This window comes from Heteronotia binoei, chromosome 15, assembly GCF_032191835.1.
Source record: "Heteronotia binoei isolate CCM8104 ecotype False Entrance Well chromosome 15, APGP_CSIRO_Hbin_v1, whole genome shotgun sequence".
NCBI classification, from domain to species: Eukaryota; Metazoa; Chordata; class Lepidosauria; order Squamata; family Gekkonidae; genus Heteronotia; species Heteronotia binoei.
The window spans coordinates 13971022-13995730 of NC_083237.1; the positions used below are offsets into that span (position 1 = coordinate 13971022).

At 40.2% G+C, this 24709-nt stretch overlaps 1 protein-coding gene across 1 annotated transcript; it reads right to left on the minus strand.

Moving 5' to 3' along the window:
• Nucleotides 1-449: 449 nt before the first annotated feature.
• Nucleotides 450-23965, minus strand: LOC132583089 (vomeronasal type-2 receptor 26-like). Its single transcript, XM_060254754.1, has 8 exons — nucleotides 23733-23965; nucleotides 21429-21717; nucleotides 19911-20720; nucleotides 18066-18293; nucleotides 10093-10219; nucleotides 7117-7996; nucleotides 2670-2961; nucleotides 450-740 (listed from the first exon to the last, which is right to left on the minus strand). The coding sequence occupies exons 1-8, from the start codon at nucleotides 23963-23965 to the stop codon at nucleotides 450-452; spliced, it is 3150 nt and encodes a 1049-aa protein (XP_060110737.1).
• Nucleotides 23966-24709: the final 744 nt, after the last annotated feature.

The following is a 24709-nucleotide window of genomic DNA, read 5'->3' on the forward strand; positions in this document are numbered from 1 at the left end:
GGGGATTTGGTGGGGTGGTCTGCAGAGTATGATCCCACCCCTCCCTACCAAAGCAGCCATTTTCTTCAGGGGAAATGATCTCTGTCATCTGGAGATCAGTTGTAGCTCCAGGAGATCTCCAAATCTCACCTAGGGATTGATAGCCTTAGAGAAAAGGGATCAGGTGACATTTAGCCAAGTTGATGGGAAGAGCCTTTCAGTCTCTCCTTGTCTTAGACTGAATGGCTTCATATTTGAGTTAGTGAACTGCATTTTTCTTCATTCATGAGATGATAGAAGTATTTTCCCATTTATTTATTTATTATTTTATTTTTCAAATTTCTATTCCGCCTTCCTGGCAATCAGGTTCAGGGTGGATCACAGACAAATAGTTGGGCCATTTTGGCATCACTTTAGCCAGGTCAATCGGAAGAGTCTTTCAGTCTCTTCGTGTCTTAGACTGAATGCCTTCATTTTTGAGTTAGTGAACTGCATTTTTCTTCATTCATGAGGCAGTGCAAGTATTTTCCCACCTGAGTCAGGTCTTTGTGCCATTCGATTCTATCTTCTTCGATGGTGAACTTTTTATCTGGAGCAGCCTGATGATCCAGTCTCCCAACCTTGACTCTGACATAGGAGTTGTTTGGAAAAGTAACCAGATTAGTAATATCAAAACCAGCCTCTAGTTCTCCATCTTCATTAAACAGAATCTCATCACCTACACTGTTGTTGAACCGGATCCTGCGAAGAACAGAGTGGAGCTAGGAAGGTGAAAGGTAGGAGAGGCTAGGGTTACTTGTAGCATTAAATCTTCCTTATTACACATTTTAACAAAAGACTGATATTGATTTACCCTCTGTGGGTAAATGATTTTTTTTTTTACTGAATGCACACCTGCCTGCTCTAACGCACTATCAGACGACTAGGTGAAGGGACCTAAGAACATAAGAAAAGCCATGCAGGATTGGATCAGAGGTGTATCAAGCCCAGCATGGAGAAGGAGAGAACCACATATCTCACTCTTGGAACAAGGATGGGAATAAAATGTGTATCTCTTCTCTTCTTGGCTGGTGTGGAGGAGAACAGGCCTTTGACTTTGAGGAGAGTTTACCTGCCAGGGTTCCAGAACCAAATTCTGCTGCCCTCCTGTTACCTTCATTGTTCTGTGTTTTGATCTAGATGAACCAAAGCTCTGCAAAGCATGTGCAATGACATAGACAGCATTGTAGATAGCATAGCTATGGCCTGTCATGCTCATTTCAAAGAGTTTTGATGGAAGGTCCTCTAAGAACTCTTCTCCAGTACATGGTTCCTTATCATTTGTCAGTTCAGTGGAATTTCCACCAAATGAACAATCAAATGCAAACTCCCAGAAATTTTTGGTAAATCCACTGCACTTTTCTCCAGAAAAACTTCTACTCTGAAGAAACTTTTGGAATCCGGTAAGCCCTGTTGAATGAATTGTGAAGGATATTGCACCATGGAACCATTGAACATCAACATCTATCATGTAAGTATAGAATGTGAAATCTATCTGAGCTGTTGTAATCCATACTTTTGCTTCAGATAACTTCTTTTCTTCATAATGTGCCAGAGGATCCAATGCTTTTAAAGTCCATAGAATAAGTGCCACAAATGTAATGGATGAAGTATCTCCATAAATAATAAATACATTAGTTTTGGTCTGCAAAAGAACATCAGTGCGATTCAACAAACCAGCAACAATGTCCCCAAAGGCAAACAAACTGAGATAATCAGGAACTTTTTCAATAATGGCTGGACATATTCCATTCTGGAAAAACAGTGGCTCTATAGTTTTCAAGAAATGTTCTCCAGTCTCATCGCTAGGAGCGATCAATCCGACCCATTTCCATCTAAAATGCAGAAGCAAGCAGACAATTCCCTGATATTGAAGGGCTTCATTGGGAACCATACGATAAAAGGAAGAAAAGTCGATTCCTTTTTCTGTTGCAGGTTCAAATGAACCATAGGATACCTGAAGAGGAGGAGGAGGAGGAAGAAGAAGAAGATGAAAGACAGGGACTCAATAGACCACAGGGATTCAATAGACTGGTGCAATCGACTGCGTATTAGGGTATACATACATTTTGTTTCTGCATGTTTGCTTATAAGGAAGGATTTGTCATTAGCAAAGCATGGCAGAAATTCTAGAGAAATATTTTCCCAGCTTGAAAATGAAGGGACAGAGCACAGCATATCTTGCATGTTTTTCTTTTAGCATCTCTCTAAGTGACACAAGCTAAGACAGAAGAAATGTTGCTGGCACTGATTCCAGCTCCTTCCCTCCGTGGTGACACCACTGGGAGGTGGGGGCGGCTTTGCCACCCTGGAAGAATGGCATGGCAACACCATCTAAGCAGTGTGATTCACCACGGCTGGCTGGAGGGTGGAGCCATCAGGGCTCATTTCTATGTTCTGCCCTCCAACAGCTCAGTTGTCTTTTGTACTCTTATTACAGGGTCTACTGTAGCTCTTGGAGGATTAGCTACATCAGGAGGGTTCGGTCTAATATGCAAAGGAGTTCCTGCTACATACCCATGTGCACTGAGTATAGAGCAGACTTCATTGGGAGGACAGTACCATGAGAATGTACTTTGAGATCATGAAACTGCTGGAAGGAATTACATCTGAGATGAGCCCAATCCCTTGATCTTACCCAATGGACCCACCTGTGGAAACTTGTACACAGTTAAGATCTCTGATATGTGAGATGAGGTCTCAGAGCTAAGTCCACCGATGACTCCCATTAGATTTTTGTGCTTGCTACATTTATAGTTGGGGAGAAAGTTGTCTGATTTGAAGAGCAGGTCCAGGGTGGTACGATACACCATTCGTGCATCAGAATAGCTGTCATAGATGAGGAACCCAAGAGTGACATTGAGCAAGAGTTTGGGATTCTCATTGATCTCCTTGATGGCAAAAGCCAAGGCCAGAACATTCTGGTAGAACTTTGGAAATATACTGCAAATACGACGATTGGTTTAGGACAAAACCAAGTGATAAAATCAATAAGATGGGGCAATTCTATAGTGCATGGAATCAGTTTTAAATAGGAATTGTCCTTTCTAGCTGGAACAGGTTCATGCTTAATTCTTAGGAGATATCACTGTCCAGCACTTGAAAATGAGAAATTAACTGTGACTAGACACATATTCCTGCATTGTGCTTATGTATTTGCATATGTTAAATGTATTTCTAACATAAGAAGCACCCTCTCACATAAATCATTTTAATTTATTTTAACTGCTTTAAAAACACATGACATTTGGCATTAACATTTACCAAAACTGTAATAAAAATATTCATTTAAAATTGCAACTATATAGTAAGCAGTAATAAAAGTGGCAGAACATAAAGGCCAATAGAGTTTAAAGTGAGAATGGCAGAAATTACATGGGGCTTCTAGAGAATATCTTGAAACATTTTATTGAATCTCTGTTTCTCAGCAACATTATTTCAGTCCAAAGACTCCACAACCACCATTGTGAATAAAACCTCTAAAGCAGAGTGAGAGACATATTCTGTAGTACTAGAGGAAACTGGGGATGGAGGCATGAATACTCATTTATCTTCCTCCAAACCCTACTGATTCAATCACTCACTTTTGTCCTAAAGAGTCAAAACAGTTTGTAGTATATGAAACACAATTAGAGATCACTCTATACAAGAAGTATGATTTTTTTGCTTACAGTATATTGTTCCTTGGTATCTGGGAAGGGGATTCCTGGAATGAAAGAATGGGGAATAAGAAAGTGATATGAGACACAATTCCACCAATGAGGATTTCACTTGATTGGTACCACTCATGTGGAATTGGGAGGGTCTTAGCCACCATCTGCTTCATAGTAGGGGATTTGCATACCACAGGGGAGAACAGCAGCAGTAGCAGCAACAAGCATAACAACATCTCAGCCTTCAGCAGCCCAAGAGCAAATCTTTTTTCTCAGAGGTCTCTTCTGAATCTCTCTATAGCACAATAACTCCCATCCCTTTCATTTTAACTCAGTCATTCAGGTTGTATCTGACTCAGGCACTCTTAAAAGGAGATATATCTACAGTATTGTTGGCCTTCAAAGCACACTTTCAGTACCAAAGGGGATACATCCATTTGACATCTGGTTGTACCCAACATACAGGCAAATGGATCAAACTGACAGAGCCTTGCCTCTCTGTGTTTCCTGATCTTAACTGTGAATGGCACTGAGGGTTTCTTATAACTCTTTCAGGGGTCCTTGACATTTTCCTTCTTGCCTCCTGGACAGCCATTCAATCTTGGTGAAGTGGATTAATTGTGGTCATTTTGATAATTATAATTACAGTTCCTAGCAACATCACTGATAGCAGAAGTGCTAATGAAAATATGTTTGTGAGTGATAAAATTCAGTATCAATTTTTTTTTTGCTAGAAGTACTTTGTCTGCCTGACAAAGGGCCCCAGTCCAATAAGAAAGCAAGAACTCAACTGTTGGTTGAGTAGTTATCTTTAGTTAGATATATCTATTAGATGGGTTTATCATTGGTTTTAGGATTCCTTAGCAAGATGAGAGAAAACTATATTGGGCAGCCTGTCTACGCCAGCCAAAAATTGAAAAAAAGGGTAAGGAGGGCAGAGTTTTTGGTCCATTCCCTTCACCTCTGGTACCCAATCTGAAGGTGTCCCTATTAGGTGTGGCCCCCCAAAAGATCCCAGGGGAATATCACCCCATTTGCCACTTTTCCTACCCTAGGGGTGAATCGGTGAATGAAGAATACCAGAAGCTTTATTATTTATTTATTTAATATATAAATTGCTCATCCCTACTACTGCAGTGTTCAGTGTGGTACATGCCCTTTGACACACAGTGTTCCTATGCACACAGTGTGCCATTGTGGTCAGGGGGTGGAGTTGGCATCCTCTTCTAGTTCATTCTTTTTGATTTTGAGCTGCTATTTTTACTTTAGATGGCCAATTCTACATGGACTGGGCCCTCCCCTCCCTATGGGATGTTTGATTTTACATTAGAGCATTTAGTTCCTGTTTGGAACGGGCCTTTTGGACTAGTACAGGGTTGACTAGCACAGCTCACTATCTCGATGACTTTTTATTTGCCATCTGAAGGGTGTGCACTGAAGACAGTGTGCAAACTAACCACCTGGTTTCATGAGATTGGCCAGGGAGCTTGAGGTACAGGAAAAGACTGAGGGGCCTGTCACCATCTTGACTTTCATGGAAGTGAAATTAGACATGGGCTCTGAACATAACTTTCTACTCCTCCTTTTAATCTAAATACAAACAAATGAAACCCAACTCTATGAACGGCTGGTGTGGAGAAAGATTTGAGATGGTTGATCCAAGTGTAAATGGGTAGTTACATGCCAGCAGGTTTGGAGAGAAAATAGCTGTGATTGAACTCCTGGTGAAATGTGGCAACAAGGAAGCTAGTGGCCCGTCTGTGGAAATTTTGGGAAGGACCAAATTCAGCCTTTCGATTTATGCAGAGAAGCATTTACAGCACATGAAGTGTTATGGAAATTTTTTGAGACTTTTGGAACTGAATATTTAGGCTGGAGCGGAACCTTGTATATATTTTCTCTTGTTGTTTCATGTGAATGGCAATTTTGTATTTACTGTTCTGTGAATTTACATTATAGTTGTATCAATTGCCTGTAACTGTAATATTTAAAAAGGTAAGCAACTGTGTTGCAGTATAAACAAAATAAGAACAGCGTTGAACATTTCAGAGATGTTTGATTACATTATTAAGCACAGTTTTTGTTCTTTTGCCTAGGTTTCTGGTAAGTAGCTGTATTGATTTGCAGTAGAATAGCAGGATTCAAGTTCAGTAGCCTCAACATTTTCTTCATCTTCATGGTACACTGGACTCAAATCTAACTTTTCTACAGTTGGACATTCAGCCTCTGGGTATCTGGGTAAAAACTCTATTCTATAAGTCATTTTTTACCACAAGGATTTTGCTCAAAAAAACAGAGCATCCCTGGATCACTGGTGATGTGAAGATGTCACTTCATGTGCACACCCCATATGACATCACCATTTTGCCAGGGCACAGGCTTACACCAAATTTTCCTGTAAGTCTTTTGCCAGTCAGCTGATTAGCTCCGAGTGGGGGGGGCACCACCTCCCGAGGAAGCCTGTTCCACTGAGGAACCGCTCTAACAGTCAGGAAGTTCTTCCTAATGTTGAGCCGGAAACTCTTTTGATTTAATTTCAACCCATTGGTTCTGGTCCTACCTTCCGGGGCCACAGAAACCAATTCCACATCATTCTCTATATGACAGCCCTTCAAGTACTTGAAGATGGTGATCATATCAAGGACTTCCACATAAAATACTGCCAAGTGTATTTGACTGATCTTGAGACCTTTTTCATGCAAATCAGTGGCTCATCCACTGAGCTATGGCCCCAGGTGAAGTAGAACATTTTTGGCCAGGTGCTCTACAGAATCATTTCAGCCTTCATACTGATTGATGGGGGGGGGGGGGGGTTAGAGTTGATAATCAAACTCTCTTGGCATACTTTGTTCTGCAAGCAAGGACTAGAAAAGAGAAACAACAATATTGACATTCTGAGTTTTGAGCAAGAGTGGAGTTGCCAGTCAAGCTAGGGGGCAATGTGGCATTCCTTTTAGCACATCCTGCAGTAAAACTGAATGCTTTATTATGCATATGAACGATCAATAAACTCAGGTTAGCCCATAAACTTGTCTTCTGTCTTATTTATTTAATTATTTATACTCTTTTTTTTCTTGGTTCAAGTTCGATTAAATGTTGCTATTAAAATCTTACAGAAGAAAACTGAACACAAACTTCATAGTCTGAAATACCTTCTTGCTCCCACAAAACACATCTGCTTCACACACCTTCTTCATTTTAGGACATGGGTACAAGGTTAAGAAGCTTGAAAAGATAAAGCTTTAAAAATTGTTTAAACCATAAACATTCAGACAACATAACTATTTTAATGGTTATAGGTGGGATGTTTGGACCTCTTGAACACAAGATAACAAACAGCTTAAATATAAAAGCTATGCAATAATAATAATAATAATAATAATAATAATAACAACAACAACAATAGCATTAAAAATATCTTGTTTGCCTTTTATGCTTTACTAACTGCCCTCTGCAATTCAGTTCAGGCTTCAAAACAATGATATACAATTTGGGGGAAAAGATGCAACCCAACAATCCAGCACTGGATGCCAAGATAGAGAAAATCTCCACAGCTACCATATATTTCCCTTTGGTGCTGAGATAAGTTGGAATAAAAGTCAGCCACACACAACAAAACACCAGCATGCTGAAGGTAATAAACTTGGCTTCATTAAAGGTGTCAGGCAATTTCCTAGCACAGAAAGCCACCATGAAACTGACAAAAGCCAGAAATGTCATGTATGCCAGAACACAGGAAAACAGGATGGTTGATCCTTCATTGCATTCCACTATGATTTCTTCTGCCAGAGAATTCATGTCAACATCTGGAAATGGAGGATCAGTACAAAGCCATACTATACAAATAGTTGCTTGAGTAATGGAGCAGCAGAAAACAACAGAGCTTTCAAATCCTTTCCCCAGCCATTTCTTCACCCTGGATCCTGGTTTAGTAGCCATGAAAGCCAGAACCACGGTGATGGTTTTGGCCAACAGAGAAGAAATGGCCACCGAGAAGACAATACTAAAAGCAGTTTGGCGTAAAAGGCAGATCATGAGCTGAGGCCGACCAATGAAGAGCAGGGAACAGAGAAAGCAGAGCAGAAGGGAGATGAGCAGAATGTATGTGAGCTTCCAGTTGTTGGCTTTGACTATGGGGGTATCCCTGTGCTTGATGAAGATGGCTAATACCATTGCTGTGGTTCCAGAGAGAGAGAGGGCCATAACAGCCAAGCTGATTCCCAAGGGTTCTTCATAAGACAAGTAGTTTGCCACCTTGAAAAGGCACTGATTTTTATCATCACTTAGGTATTGACCTTCTGGACAGTGGAAACAGTTATCTGCATCTTAAAGAACAGACACAAATAGCATTTCAGCCTCTCTACCAGCCATTCCTGGTGGTCTCCTTTCCAAGTTTAGCTTCCAGGATCTGATGACATCAGGCTAAATTATAGCATTCCACATCCCTTGATTTATTTAGCCACATAAGAAGAACTACCAAGTTTGAATTAACAAGCCCTATTAGTGGTTAAGTGTGCAGACTCTTATCTGGGAGAACTGGGTTTGATTCCCCACCTCCACTGGCAGCTGCTGGAATGACCTGGGGTTAGCCATAGCTATTGCAGGAGTTTTCCTTGATGGGGCTGCTGCTGTGAGAGCCCTCTCAGCCCCACGCACCTCACAGGGTGTCTGTTGTGGGGGGAGAAGATAAAAGAGATTGTAAGCTGCTCTGAGATTCTGATTCAGAGAGAAGGGTGGGGTATAAATCTGCAGTTTTCTTTTTCTAATTAAGCCATCAGATACCCATGCTTAAGATTTAAATATCCTACCTAACTGTATACAATGGTAGAATGGTGGAGAACTCTATGTTGTCTAATACACACAGGCATAGGGAGTCGCTTAGTCCTAATGTGCCTTTGTTTTAAGGTGGGTTCCCCCCCCCCCACCTTAATTTTTCTGGTACTTTCTGGATCAGCAGCTGCTTCTACACTATTGGTCACCCTTTTTTCAAATGATTCCCCACTTAGCTAAGGATCTGAACTTTTCGATTGCTTAGCATAGAGCTCACAGGGTTGTAATTCTTGATGATACAGACCACTGTACAGTTCTTGGGGCTGCACTGGATAGCTTTCTAGTTTTTCCGTGGCTCCTTCAGGGGCTTATTTTTCCTATAGCCATCCTTCTCTTTTCTCATATTTTCAACCAACGCTTCTTTACTCCCCCTCCCCCCGACACACAACCTCACCATTCTATTGTCTCTCTAACAACCAGAACAGGGGCAGTGCGGTGTAAAAGTTAGATGGATGGACTATGATCCAGGATGTTCTTCTGAACATGGGACTGTTGTCCTGATAATGTTTGCTACACAGCTCTTCAGCATTCTCTCAACTGTTCTCCCTTTTTCCTTCTTCTCTCATATACATATATATATGAATGTGTGTGATGCTCTCTTGCACTGAGTAACATTTATTTATTTATTTTAGTAAATTTATATTCTGCCCTACCCCATGAATGGGCTCAGTGTGTATTACAACAGTTAAGACATTAAAATCAATAAAAACAATATATTAGGACAAGTAGAAACCTCTTTGTTCAGAGCAGAAGGGTATAAGACTAATTAATGATGTCATATTTCAAGTGGACCTTTTCAAAGGAGGACAATTTAGTTTAGTTTGGTTTAATGTGGAAGCCCACTGTCTCACCCAAAGGCCCAGCAGAACAGCTCCCTCTTGTAGGCCCTACAAAAAGGTAGCAAATCTGGGAGGGCCCTAATCCTCAACAGGAGCGTGTTCCACCAGGCCAAGGTCAGGGCAGAAAAAGCCCTGGCCCTGGTTAAGGCTAGACAGACATCATTAGGGCAGGGGACAACCAAAAGATGTTGGTTTTCTGAGAGTAAAGCCCATAGGGGCACCTACAGGAAGAGGTGGTCCCTCAGATATGTCACTCCCAGGCCACTCAGGGCTTTGAAACTCAATACCAAAACCTTGAAATGAATCCGGTACTCAATAGATAGCTAGTGCAAATGGCATAACACTAGCTAAATACCCGCCCATACAAGCAGTGCCATCAGCAGTGCCGCTGCATTTTGCACCTGCTGGATTTTGCACCATCAAGGTTACACAGACCGGTGGTAGTTCTCCAGGGTTTTGGGCAATGGTTTTTCCTATCATCTACTGCCTGGTCCTTTTGACTAGAGAAGCCAGGGGTCAAACCTGGGGTCTTGTGCATGCAAAGCAGAGGCTCTTCCACTGACCCACAACATCTCTCTCTCTCTCTCTCTTCATCCCTTGTTCTGTTGGTAATTGGGTATTCTTTAAAATATAATATTTACAGTGTTCTTATTAAAGCTCCCTCTTTCTCTCTCTCTCTTGATAACAGCAGATTCCATAAGAAGTGCAATTTAAGATAACCTCAATAAGTTTTATGACGTGACATCACCTACCTTTTTGGTTTGAAAACATCCCTTTTGGACATGGATCACACTCATAGCAACAAAATGGTTGCCCCTCTATCCTTTTCTTGCTGTAACCTAGAAGGCAGTTTTCATTACACAAAGCAATAGGCACAACCTGTAAATGAAAAGGGAGATAAAATGTTAATTTCCTTTTCTTCTTCTTCTTCTTCAAAAAAAATCACAATCTTGTAATCAACAGGTTTTTGTGCTGAAATAATGACAGCGCTGCTCACAAGCAGTGCTCCCTCTAAGCTGAGTTAGTGTGAGTTAGCTCAGTTTTTTAGCCTCTGGCTCACACATTTTTGTCTTAGCTCAGAAAGGATGGCCCCAGAGCAAACTAATTTATGCAGTAGCTCACAACTTGAATGCCAGTAGCTCACAAAGTAGAATGCCAGTAGCTCACAAGACTCCACAGTTTATAGGGAGTATTGCCCGCAAGAGAGCCTTGTGCCTTATATAGAAATTGTTGTTAATTCTATTTTGGACAAGGCTAATATTGGGCTGACCTACATTCCTATTTTCATAGCTTGTGTGTCCATATTGCCTCCCCCTTTGGATGTGTCTTGTTCCTCTTAGGGGGAATTCAATATTGCTGCTATATGTCGAGCATATCTCCCTTCATATTTAAACTGAAGGTTTTTATGCTGGACATACACTGATGTAATATCAAATTGGCCACTAGAGGGAGCAAACCATGTGAAGAAAAGAACCCTCCACCTGGAAGCAATAGGGACACACAAGCTATGAAAATAGGAATGCATAAGATCAATTGTGATTCTCAATATCTGAAGTGATTCTCAATATCTCAAACCGACTACAATTTCACTGTCAATTCAGACTGGGTCACAAAGAAAATTAATGCCTCAGATGCTCTCTCCAGTACCAGAAGTATGAGCCACAAATGGAAATGTTCAAACCAATCAGTGTGGCTTATGGACTGCTTGCCAATATGAGCAGGGAGATTATTTTTCCATCGAGCAGTTCTGCTATTTGTGATTGGCTGGAACATATTTGTTGCATTACTTTTCGTGCATTCAACCAGTGTAGTGCAGAACAGTTCAACTGGCAGCATTTCACACATGTTCTCACAGCCTGATGGGAGTCCTAGTTTCCCTCTTCCTAACAGATCTGCTATCACTGTGCTCCACTCAGCATCCAATTGTACAGTTTAAGGGAGAGCAGCAGTGCTCCTTGGCATCCTTGCTCAGTTTCTGGTACTCATAACGAGGGACAAGGACTTTTGCAGCCCAATGATGCCTAATTCTAGGGTTGCCAAGTCCCCTGTGGCCTCCGGTACTTATTGTACCATAGAGTTTTTCCTCCCAAATTGTTAGAGCATCCAGGAAAACCATAGAGTTTTCCCAGAAATGCCTAGAGTGGCTGGTGCGTGACATCGCCAGCACAATGACATCACTTGTGGGTGATGTCATTGCACCGGCTGCTGGCCCAATGTGGGCAGGTGGATTGGAAACCTCCTGGGTGGGAGAACCCCCACCCAGCCTGGTGGCTTTGCAGCCCTACCTAATTCCAAGACCACTGGAATGTAATTCAGTTCTTCCCAATTTGGGTGGAATTAGGCTGCAAATATATACTATTTCTTAAAGCTCATCATTGTAACCTTAAGAATTAAAAACTTTGTAATGGACCAGCCAGGGCTCAGCCATAGGCGAGGACTCCTCATAGGAGGAGGGGCCCTGTGTAGCCAGCCCAGAATCAACAGAAGAGGAGAATGTGGTACTTTCAGACATTCAGCCCCGAGCTGGTTCAAAATCACCTCCACCTTCCAGCTCTAATTTAGCAGGTGCGAGTCAGTGGTCCACCCTCAACCCTCCGGGATCACCTGCACCCTTGGAATGCCACAGAAGCAGATGAGAATGGAATTACAGGCTAGACCAGGGGTGGGGAACAGTGGCTCTCCAGATGTTTTTTGCCTACAACTCCCATCAGCCCCAGCCAGCATGGCCAATGGCTGGGGCTGATGGGAGTTGTAGGCAAAAAACATCTGGAGAGCCACTGTTCCCCACCCCTGGACTAGATAGTGAATTTCACACCTCTTGGCTCAACACCAGCTTTCTGCTGATAGTGAAGATGAATCTTTGCAGGATTACTCCTGAGAAGCTGGCTGTATGCATGACGTCTTGGCATGCAGCTATAAAGTCTCCCGAGATGCACTTTGGGACATGGATGCAATGCATGCATCATACACTGAATTGCTGGCACTGCCTTGATTTATCCCTGGAAACCTGATCTCTGATTGAACCCTGCTAGACTTTGGAAACCTCCCCTGGCCTTATCATATTTGGAAATTAGAAAGACACCGTAACCCGACACCAGAAGCTGGCAAACCAGGCTATACCTACTATACCGACTATACCTGCGGACTCTTATCTGGAAGAACAGAGTTTGATCCCCCACTCCTCCACTTGCACCTGCTGGAATGGCCTTGGGTCAGACATAACTTTGGCAGAGGTTGTCCTTGAAAGGGCAGCTGCTGTGAGAGTCCTCTCAGCCCCACCCACCTCACAGGCTGTCTGTTGTGGGGGAGGAAGATAAAGGAGATTGTGAGCCGCTCTGCGACTCTGAGATTCAGAGTGGAGGGCGGGATATAAATCCAATATCATCATCATCTTCTTCTTCTTTGGAGGGGGAAGTAAAAACTGATCCCTGAAGAACTGGGGAGGATTCACTAATTGTATACATTCCTGACCCGTAAGATCTATTTGGGAGACCCTGCCAGCTCACTCTCTTGCTTGCCACTGCTTCAAATGGTGGTAAGTGAAATATAATAAATAATATTGATAATAAAAACCCAATGATGTTCCCAACATTGCTTTGTCACTTCTGGGTAAAACTCAGATTTCCCACAGAGTTTTTGACAATTCCTAGAGTTACCTTTTGCCACTTCTGGGTTTTATATGAAAGTAATATAGCAACATCACCACCATCACGCATACTCCTCATATCCCTAGCCTGGGTCCTTCCACTTGTTACAAGGCTTGGCCTAACAACTGTAGCCCTGACAGATTAGAGCACCATTAGAGGAAGATACTTGACTGCCATCCACTAGCAGTACGAGCTTCCTGTGATTAGTTCAATGATGTCTAACAACCTTCCCTTGGAGCCAAAGAGTCTGAGCACAGTTTGTTTCCCTAATGAGGAAATTAATGTAGGAAGGTATAGAGCTGAGTTTGAATGATGGTTTCAGACCTGTTTGTTTTCTTGGATTATTTCATGAAGCTTGAATGGGGGAATCTGCTCCCTATGGAGATACAGGCTCTACCAGATTTGTTACCTTTTCATAGGGCCTGTATGAGAGCTGTTCCACTAGGCGTTTGGATGAGGCAAGCAGGCGTCCTTCTTCTAATTGCTTATACCATCAGCTATGCTCCTCCACAGTGATCCACCATCTGAATTTTCATATCTGGGCCACTGATTATACTCTAACCTGCACTATGAGCCCGCTGGCCTTTGTCATACAATACTGTGTTGTGTTATTGTTTTAATTGCATTTAATTGTATTTGATTTGTTTTACCTGGCTGTAATCCGCCCAGAGCCTGCTTGGGAAAGAGTGGAATATAAATTTACCTAGACAGACAGACGGACAGACAGACAGACAGATGATAGATAGATAGATAGATAGATAGATAGATAGATAGATAGATAGATAGATAGATAGATAGGTATCTGTTCTTCCCCAGAATAGAAGGGCTGCGTGGTTAGGATCTTATGAACAAAGATAATCACAACAAGTTAAGGCAGAAATTTACAGTGATCTGAACATCATCTTCCAATTTGCTTTCACTCTACTTAATGAATCTCTTCCAACCTCAGACAACTTTTCCTAGACCTTGATTCCATCATGGAATCTTGGTATTGACACCAATCAATCAGGTTACAATTGCACTATTCTACAGGGCTTTTTTTTGTAGCAGGAATTCCTTTGCATATTAGACCACACACACCTGATGTAGCCAGTCCTCCAAGAGCTTACAGGGCTCTTAGCACAGGGCCTACTGTAAGCTCCAGGAGGATTGACTACATCAGGGGTATGTGGCCTAATATGCAAAGAAGAAGAAGAAGATATTGCAAATTGATGGAAACCTAGATACGTCTGAGAGGAGTACCTGAGGATGAAGAGACTGGTTTGAAAGGATATATAATGAGAATAATTGCAGAATTTTTGGAGGAAGATCCTGAAGGAACTAGAAGCATGTATGACTATATGTATAGAGTGAACTCACTATATGCCAAGAATAATAATTTACCAAGAGATGTGGTTATAAGATATATGACAAAAGAAATGGTGGGAAAAATCTTGAATAAAAATTTTGAAAAGACATTGATAGTGGGAGGCAGCAAAGTAAGAATCATGAAAGAATTGCCAAGACAAGTGATAAATGACAGAAAAGCATACAAAAAATTGACAGAAAAACTACGTGACAATGAAATGAGGTATAGATGGATAATACCTGAAGGTCTGAGCTTTGAGCTGCAAGGAAAAAGGATTACAATTACAAGCACACAGGAACTGAGTAGGTTTTATGAAGAACATAAAGAATTTGCACCATGATGGATTACATATTATTATCTTGGATGTAAATGGACTAAATTCACCACAAAAAAGTAAGGCAACGTTTCATTGGATTAAAAAGCAAAATTGTAATATAGTTTGTTTACAAGAAGTGCATATCAAACAAAGGATTACAAATTTTTATGGAATAAGCAACTGGGACTAGAATTTTATTCATTGGCTGAACAGAAAAAAAGGGGAGTGATTTTCTATATTTAACAAGAATTGGAGCCGAAATTAGCGTTTAAAGATAAAGATGGAAGATTTGTGGCGGTAGAAATAATATTAAATGCAAAAAAGCCATTGTTATTGGGACTGTATGCACCAAATGGTGCAAAGGATGCTTTTTAAAAAGACATTATACAGCAATTTGATGAACTGACTTATGACCAAGTTTTGATAATGGGGGACTTTAATGGAACAATTAAGAACACACTGGATAGGTCTTGGCGTAAAAAAATAATAAGGAAGGAAAACTGCCAAAGTCTTTTTTTGAATTGGTCAAACAAGAAAATTTGGAGGATATATGGAGGAAATTTAATCCTGAAGTGCGGGACTATACCTTTTTTTTTCAGCAAGACATAAAACTTTTTCCAGAATTGACATGTTGTGGGGCACTAAAGACTTAGGCCTTATAACAAAGAAAATAGAGATTTTACCTAAAATTGGGGCTGACCATAACCCAATAATGTGGATTACAAAATTGTCTAAGAAGTTGAGAAGATGGAGATTGAATGAAGATTTACTACAGAATAAAGAAATAGTGACATCTCTAGAAAATGAAACTAAAGCTTTCTTCCAAATAAACGATAAAGAGGATATAGAATTTCAGATGGTCTGGGATGCTTATAAAGCATTAATGAGAGGAATATTGATTACATTGAACAACAAAGACAAGAGGGCAAAAGAAAAACAGATGTTGGACATTCAAAATGAAATAAAGAAAAAAGAAGGGGAACTGAGAAAAAGGCCAGGGAAACAGAAAATTATAAGAGAGATTACAATATTACAAACGCAAATGAGACATTTGTTAAATAAAGAACTGGAATGGAATCTGAAAAGATTGCAGCAGAAATCTTTCAAGGGAGCAAACAAACCCAGAAAATATTTGGTCTGGCAACTGAAGAAAAAGAGAGAAAGTAAAATTATTAATAAAATTGTGGTGGATGAAAGAGAGGTGGTAGATCAAGAAGGAATAAAAAGAGAATTCTTTAAGTATTATGCCAAAATGGAGCTGGGAGAAAGCTTTATAAGAATGATAAAAGCAATATATACTGAATAACGTGCAAGGCTATGTATAAATGCTGATCTTACAGAAGACATGATAATTAGTAAAGGTACAAGACAAGGTTGTCCACTTTCCCCACTGTTGTTTATAATGACTCTTGAAATATTACTGATGCAAATTCAAGAACATAAAGAAATAGAAGGATTAAAAGTACAGAGCATTTGCAGATGATATAATGTTTATAAATGAAAACCCCATACAAGTCACATCTTTGTTGTTAGCCAAAATACAAGAATATGGGGAGTTGGCGGGACTTTGTATTAATAAAGAAAAATCAAAACTTCTATGTAAAAATATGCAAATAAATAAGCAACAAGAATTGCAGAGACTAACAGGCTGTGAAGTTACCTCCAAGGCAAAATATTTGGGTGTGGAGATAACAATGAAGAATATTGATTTGTTCAAAAATAATTATGAGAAGTTATGGCTTAAAATGGATGAAGATATGTTAAAGTGGAATAAACTTAATTTGTCACTGTTGGGTAGAATAGCTGCAATTAAAATGAATATAATGTATTTGTTTCAAACTATTCTGATTGTGAAAGACAGTAAACAATTTAATAGATGGCAAAGAAAAAATTCAAAGTTTGTGTGGGCGGGGAAGAAACCAAGAATTAAAATGAAAATTTTAACAGATGCAAAAGAGAGAGGCGGATTTCAATTACCAGACTTAAAATTATATCATGAAGCAGCTTTCTTAGTATGGATAAAAGAATGGATAATGTTGTTAAACAAAAAAACTTAGTGTTGGAACATCATGGAAATAAATTTGGCTGGCACGCTTAATATGGGGAAAAAAAAGATAGACGGCTTTTTCTCTCACCATTATATAAGAAACAGCTTGCTAAATACATGGGTGAAATATAAGAAATATGGAGATGAGAGAAAACCGTTATGGATAGTGCCAGCCGAAGTGATAAAAATAACAGCTGAGATGGGTGAAGAAAAGTGGTTGTCATATAATCAACTATTTAAAATACAAAGTGGCAAAATAGAATTGAAAACTGCTGAAGAGCTGAAAAATAAATATGATTGGTTTCAAATGCAACAAATAAAGAGCTTGGTGAGAATGATATTAAAACTGAAGGAATAAGAAAAGAGCAAACAGAAATGGAAAAAGTTCTGCTTGGAGACAACGAAAAATTAATTTCAAAATTATATAAATTACTTTTAAAATGGTCTACGGAAGATGAAGTAGTGAAATCTCAAATGATTAAGTGGACAATTAATGTAAATAAAGAAATACAGATGGAAACTTGGGAATATTTGTGGAAGAACTCTATGAAGCTTTTGACGTGTCATAGTATTAAAGAGAACTGTTTTAAAATGATGTATAGATGGTATATGACTCCTAAGAAATTGGCAAAGATGAATAATAAGATGCCAGACAGATGTTGGAAATGTAAAAAACATGAAGGTTCTTTCTACCATATGTGGTGGACTTGTGAAAGAGCAAAAAAGTATTGGCAGATGATTCAACAAGAAATTTCTAGGATCTTTGGGATATGAATATAAGAAAGTTGTAGAGACTTTTCTGTTGGGATTGCAAATGGAAAAATTTCCAAAAGAAGATAGAACTATAATTTAGTACTTGCTTTCAGCTGCTAGGACATTATAAGCACAGTTGTGGAAGCAATAAAAAATACCAAAGAAATGGGATTGGATTGTAAAAGTTATGACATGGAGTGAAATGGACAAATTAACAAGAATTTTAATAGACTATGATTTAGAAGTTTTTAAGATGGAGTGGAAAAAGTTCAGAAGATATGTAGAAAAAGAGTGGAAAATAAAAGGACATTGGACAATTTTTGATAATGATTAAGTCTTAGAAAAAAGAAGAATATTAATTTTTGTTTTTATTAGTTAAGGGTACCTTTAAACATTAGTACTTTAAGTAAATAACACTGGCAGGGGTCAAGTAATGGGTGGAGAGGTGGGTAGAAAGTAATATATGGGATAGATAAAAGAAGTTATTAATGAAGCAAGAAATATAATTTGTTTCCATATGTTACCAAATAAAATTGTTTTAACTGTAAGAATGAATAAATTATTAATAGTTCGCTATTTAACTGTAGATTCTTGAATGTACAGTTGAGTCCTACCTGATTAAATCTGCTGTGCCACATAATGACTGATTCATTAATGGAAAACTCCTTGCCCTGTGGAGCTTGGGGATCCATTTCCCCAACTTTCACTCTTAAGAAGGATTTGTTTGGGAAGGTGACCCAGTTGATAATATCAAATCTACCTACTAATTCGCCATTCTCATTGAAAGATATTGTGTCCCCAGCACTGTTGTTGAATGAAATGCTCCTCAGAAAATGGTGAATCTGGAATGGAAGAAATTAAGGCAGATTATATACAGGGAGTGGATGCCTAAATAGGGTTGGGAGCTTCCAGGTGGGGCCTGGAGGTCTGCCCAAATCACAGCTGTTCTACTCAGATAAATTCCCCTTGAGGTAAGGGCTGCTTTGGAGGGTGGACTCTATGAAAATAAATCTAGCTGAGGTCCCCTGCCAAGCCTCACGTTCCTGGGTACTACCTCAAAATCTCAAGGAATTTCCCAACCTAGAGTTGGCAACCAACTTTCCATCTTGTTTGAGATGTGGCAGCAGTTTCATTCAAACAAACATGCAGGACATACTGAGTGCATTTTAACATTGTTGTTGTTCAGTCACACAGTTGAGTCCGACTCTTTGCACCCCCATGGACCAAGTCATGCCAGGTCCTCCTGTCTTCCACCATCCTCTGAAGTCTGCTCAAATTCATGTTTGTTACATCAGTAACACTGTCCAGCCATCTCATCTTTTGCCGTCCCCTTCTTCTTTTGCCTTCTGTCTTTCCTAGCATCAGGATCATCTCCAGGGAGTGCTCCGTTCTCACTTGGTGGCCAAAGTATTTGAGTATTTTAACATTAGGGGGAGCTATATAAGGTATAAGTTGTACTGGACAGAGCCTACTGAATGCTTCTCTTGCTTCCTCACTGACTCTTGTTATGTTTCATTCTTGTCTGTAAGTTAGTGGTTATATTCTGCATGTCTCTCTGTTGTCGGAAGACTTTCAGTTATTTAAGGTTTCTTTGCAAATCCTGCAGTTGCAGAAAACACTACTGAAAGCAAATCTGTGTATGTGGGATGGAGTTGTTTCCCCAACACTGCTAATACTCTGGAGCTGAAGATATCCTCCCTCCAGCCTCCAACTTCTGCTGCAGTGGTAGTTTCCCAAACCTCTATTAGGAACCCCAATGCTGTGCGTCACCTTGTTGAGTTAACCACCATGATGTACATTGGTGGAAGTTTGGGGTTTGCTCTTCAGGGAGATGGTATAGGCATTATTCAGATGTGTTCTTGTAGCAGCTGCTACCGCCTTGGCAGCAGCACCTATTGCTAAGTCATTCAAGTGAGTCTCTGAACTGGAGAGAAAGAATGCTGGGTCGGAGCATTTTGTGATTTCTGTGAGTAGGAGGGTAATCTGAATAAGCATGTCTACTTATAGTTCAGTCTTGTGCTGAGTTATTCTAGTCTAAACCCAATGGATGAGTTCAGACTACAGGACCTCTGTGTAGAACATCTGGCTTGGGTGTCTCTATGAAAGATTAAGCAAAACTGAATCAATCTGGAAGAGATCAAAGGGCCTTCTATTGTTTGCAAAAAGACAGGGAAAAATTGTCCTTAATTTTGTAAAAACAAGTTGCGGTTATACACAGTGCAAACAATCCCGGTAAAGTGTAACTATTTTCTGAATATCCTGATTACACAAAAATATAGACAATCCTAGTGACGTATAACAATTTCTGAGCATCCTGATAACAAATTAATGGAAATAGTAGTGTTAATACACACACTGGAGACTGTGTCCTCATGTTATCAATCTCATCTTAAAAAAAAATAATCCTCTTTTCCATATGAGTTATCCCATGAATGTTGCTCCTAGATGTCTCTACTTACTGTTCTCAAGTGCTTGGTTCTGGATGACTGCATGGCATGGAATGCATGTGCCACAGCATAGACAGCATTGTAGATACTGTAACTGTGACCCGTCATGCTCATTTCAAAAAGTGGACCCGGAAGGCTCTCCAGTTTTTCTCCCCCTGTGCAGCTTTTCTTGGTCTCCCCATGCGTGTCAGTATCTGGAAAGATGCAGTCAAAAGCCTGTTCCCAGAAGACTCTGATAAAACCATCACTGTCGGAGTAGGGTGTCAAGCTTTGAAGGAAACTTTGAAACCCTTGGAGTTCATTGGAGTGAATGGCAAAGGATAATGAACCATGGAAGACTTGGATATCCAGGGGCCTGAGAAAGGTCTCTGATGTGAAATCCCAGTGAGCAGTCATCACCCACACCTTGTAAATGGATGGCATAATATTCAGTTCAGCAACCAGTAGCACCCACTGCATTGTTATCATGGTTCCAGTCTCTGCATTTATAACAAATATATTCACATCTGTGTGGCTTAAGAACTTAGAAGTATCCAGAAAGCGTTCCATCAGAAGGAATGTGTCTAAAAAATCACTGTGAGCTACTAGTTTTTGAGTGAAAGCAAGACAGATGCTATTTTGGGAAAGCAGGCGTGTCAAAGTCTGCCCAAACTTTTCCCCTTGATCATCATCCAATATAATGAGCCCGACCCACTTCCACTGGAAATGCAGAAGAAGCTGAACAATTCCAGTGTACTGATGTGCTTCACTGGGGACCATCTGGTACAAGGATGAGAGATGAATTTTGTCATTTGCTGCTGAAGCAAATAAGCTATAGGTGACCTAAGCAAGAATAAAGGGATTGTCAGCTGTAAAGCGATGATGCCATATGCTCAGAACAGTCAAATGTGTACTTGGTTAAATAAAACAGGAGTATGGTGCACTGAAAGGCAGGCTATAATCTTTAAATTATAATAGGAAAAATATGAAATAGTTACTCTGACTTTTGCCCTCTGTCTGAAATAACCTGGTTTTCTCCTTTATTGTCATCATGTTTCATAAATGTATTCAATGTTAATCTTATTATATGAGAACAAGCAGACAAAAGACTAAGCAGATGCACTGAGACAAAATCTTTCATGGTCTGATGACCATTTTATCAAAGGCATTGAATTTTGCTTTAGATGGAAGATACATTTACTTGCCATTGATTAATAACATAAGAGAGACGTGCCATGCGTGATGTTATGTTCTCTGCAAACAGGAGAGCTTTCATCAAATATATTTATTTCACAAATAAAGTTCTGCCTGTTTTAAAATGTTATAAGAATGTCTCAGAGATTGTCTTGACTTCATTATCTTTCATCTTCACTGTTCTCATTCTTTCCTTTGGTTTCCATTCACACTTCAACTCTGTTTCCATCTATCTCTATTAACAAACTTAATACATTAATTTACATTTTTATTTGCTCTCATTTAAAATCTGCACCTAAAGTCCTTCTCCACACACCCCCCCCCCCACATGCCTCACTTCCAGCAATCTCATCTGACCTGGGGGATCTTGTAAGTGTCTAAGATGGTGGCCATGTAGAGAGTAGTTTCAGACTTGAGCCCTCCTATAACTGCTATCAGATTCTTACTGCTGCATTTGTAGTTTAGGAGAGTCGAATTCTGACTGAAGACAAGATTCAGGGTGTTCTGATATGTCATCCTTGCATTGAAGTAGCTTTCATACATGTGGAACCCCAAAGTGTGGTTCGGTAAAATGTTGAGGTTTTCGTTGATCTCTTTCACAGCAAACACCAAGGATACAACGTTCTGGTAGTTCTTTGGCACTATCCTAAAATGAGACCAAAAAAACCCCAAAACCATAAAGTGTTCTACTTTCATTAATTGCTCCTTCTGGATTCCTTCTTCAGAATTTGTTTCCATTGGTCCTAAGTGTAAATTAAGAGCAAAATTGGGATCTCATTGCCCACACTCAGTCCAGTTCTAATCAAATGTAACCAGAGTCTTCTTTAGTGGTTTCCCATCTCTGCGTTGCTTCTGAGATCTAATTTGATCAGGCTATCCTAAAATGTCTTTCCTCCCATACATTACATTACTACCCTTTAGAGTAGCTATGCTGTTCCATTAAATTACTGTTTTTATTGTAAGAAGGCCCTCTTGAACACTTCAGCTCCATAAATTCTGATAAATGATTGATGTGTAGGGGCCTTCCTAACCAACTTAGGCAGGCCGTTTCATAATGTAGTGGGGTCAGATCTCCTCTGGCCGCCTGTGGTGGCTCGGTGTAGGGGATGGAGCAGTAGGCTTGCCAGCCCCATGTTTAGGAACTTTTGGAGATTTGGGCTGGAACCTGGGGAGGACAGGGACCTCAGCTGGGTACAATACCATATAGACAACTTTAACAAGTATCCATTTTATCCAGGGGAACTGATCTCTGTAGTCTAGCGATGAGCTGTAATTCTGGGGGATCTCCAGGTCCCACTTAGAGGCTGGCACTCCACTACAAAGTGGAAGCCACTACAGAGAAGGTATGTGAATGCATACTTGCCAATCCTATCCATTTATGGGGTAGCATCTTTGAAGGGCTTTGCTTAAATGAGCAAAGCTGCCATGGTGGGTCATAGCAGGAGAGGTGGTCCTGCAGGTATGTGGTCCAAACCATTAATTGCTTCTTGTAAGCAATACCCAGATCCTTAAACTGAACTTGATAACTGATTGGAAACCAATGGAACGTTTGCAGAATGGGTGTGACAAACCAGTTCAAGTTTGTGCCTGGTAATAGCTGGGATGCTGCCTCCTGACCCATCTGGATTTTCGGAGTTTTCTCTAATGCAGAACCATGCAGGGTGCCTTTTAAATACTCTGGCCTCTAGTGAACCTTCACATCAGTCCATGTGGCCAGATCAAGGTTGAGGGCATCTTCTGAGCTGAGAGAAACTGGACAAATTCCTTTGTTTTCAGAGCTGTGTCAGCTTATTTCTTCAGCTATGAAGCTGGATGTGGTATAACCCCTAGATTCTTACCCAAGTCAGTGTATGTCACCCAGACATTATCAAAAGTAGGAATCACAACATCCATCAAGACTTCAGCCTTCTCAATCAACATTACCTCTCTCTTCTCAGGATGTACTTTCATCTTGTTCATACTTAGCTTTTTAACCAGAGCAGTCAGTCCAGTTTTGAAAGCACAGAGAGCCATTAGCAAATTGATGACAATCTAATGAAATCATGAATTAATTCTTCTAAGGAATTTACCTAGACATTTGATAGGAGGGGAAATAAGACTGACCCTAGAGGAACCACACAAGGCAGGTTCCACACGAGTGGCAACTAGTTTCCAATAGTAACCATTTGAATCCTGCCCATAAAAACATTTAAACCAATCCAAAGGATATCTGTTAATCCCTACTTTTCCCTCCAAATGTCTCATTAAGATGGCATTAGATTGTTGAGTCTATATCCTTCCTTGAAAACTTTCATTTAATTTATGAAATGGAAGACCTCAATACCTCTCGCTCTCAAGTGATGCTGAATGATCAGCACATATTATCTTGGTGTGAAGATGTTTGGTGAATTAATATTCACCACCATTTGGTGTCAACCTTGGGCAGTAAATTCCTTGGGAAGCAATTAGTCTATGTATGTCAAGTCATACTATTATACACGAAACTGAACATTCTACTAATCAGTTTACTGCTACAAAATCATGTCAAAATTGAATTCTGATACTGAATTCATACTTTGGAATCTAGAAACTGTCTTTCAGATTAATCTCAACAAGACATTCCTGTAATGGGACATTCCAATAACCTGACTTATTTCTAAGACAGTGAAATAATCTCCTTACGTGTTTTCATTAACTGGCACATTGTGCAGGTTCTCCTTAAAATGAACAGGGGTTTGGGGAAGGGAGAAGATCTGAGAACTGATTGCACCAATGAAGAGGTCCCCTGTTTGATAGTATTGGCGTTGGAGGTGGATGGGGTTGTCCGTTCTGCACATCTCAAGGTGCTGTTTGGCTTCTCTCTGAGGAAGCAGGAGTGGAAGCAGAAGCAGCATCAAGAAGGATGATTCTGCCATCTTGATGGGAAAAAAATACGATGCCGTGGACACACATTCCCTTATTAATTCTGAATTATCCTGTATCAACCTAAATTATAACCCCATTCCTCAAGCCTTTATTTCTCTGCGTGGACTCAGCAATTTTTTTTTTTTAGCCCCCAGTGGTCCTGGGGATATTTTACACAAGTTTCTTTGTGATGTTGACTGTGCTTGTGAGCTCAAAAGAGTCTTGTGGGCACTGAGAACATTGAGAACGAACACCTGTGCCTGGGGATAATTGCGGGGTTCAGACTCAGCTCTCCAAAGGATTGCAAGCTGCGTGGCATTGATGCACTAGAAGCATTGAAGAAAACATAGTTGTTTTGCTTGCCAATGTCCCAAAATGCTAATAGCCAGGACTGGCTCTACCACTAGGCAAACTAGGTAAATTGCCTAGAGCATTGCCTTCTGGGAGTACTGAATTGGGCACCCCCATGTGGTTATCAATATGGAGGGCACCAGAAGTCAGCCTTGCCTAGGCTGCCAAGATAGTCGAGCTCTGGCCTGTCAATAGTTTCTATCTCTCTCTTGCATATGGGACATTTTTTGAATATGAGGCATTAAAGAAAAGATGGTTATGCAGGACAGATGCACAAATAATAAAAAGATGAATGCTATACATAAATGGGATATTTTTAAAAAAGCATGTATTCCTGCTTTTCATTTCCCCATAAACGACCTGACATTTACTTGATCCAGTCTACTTTCATATCCTATTTGCTT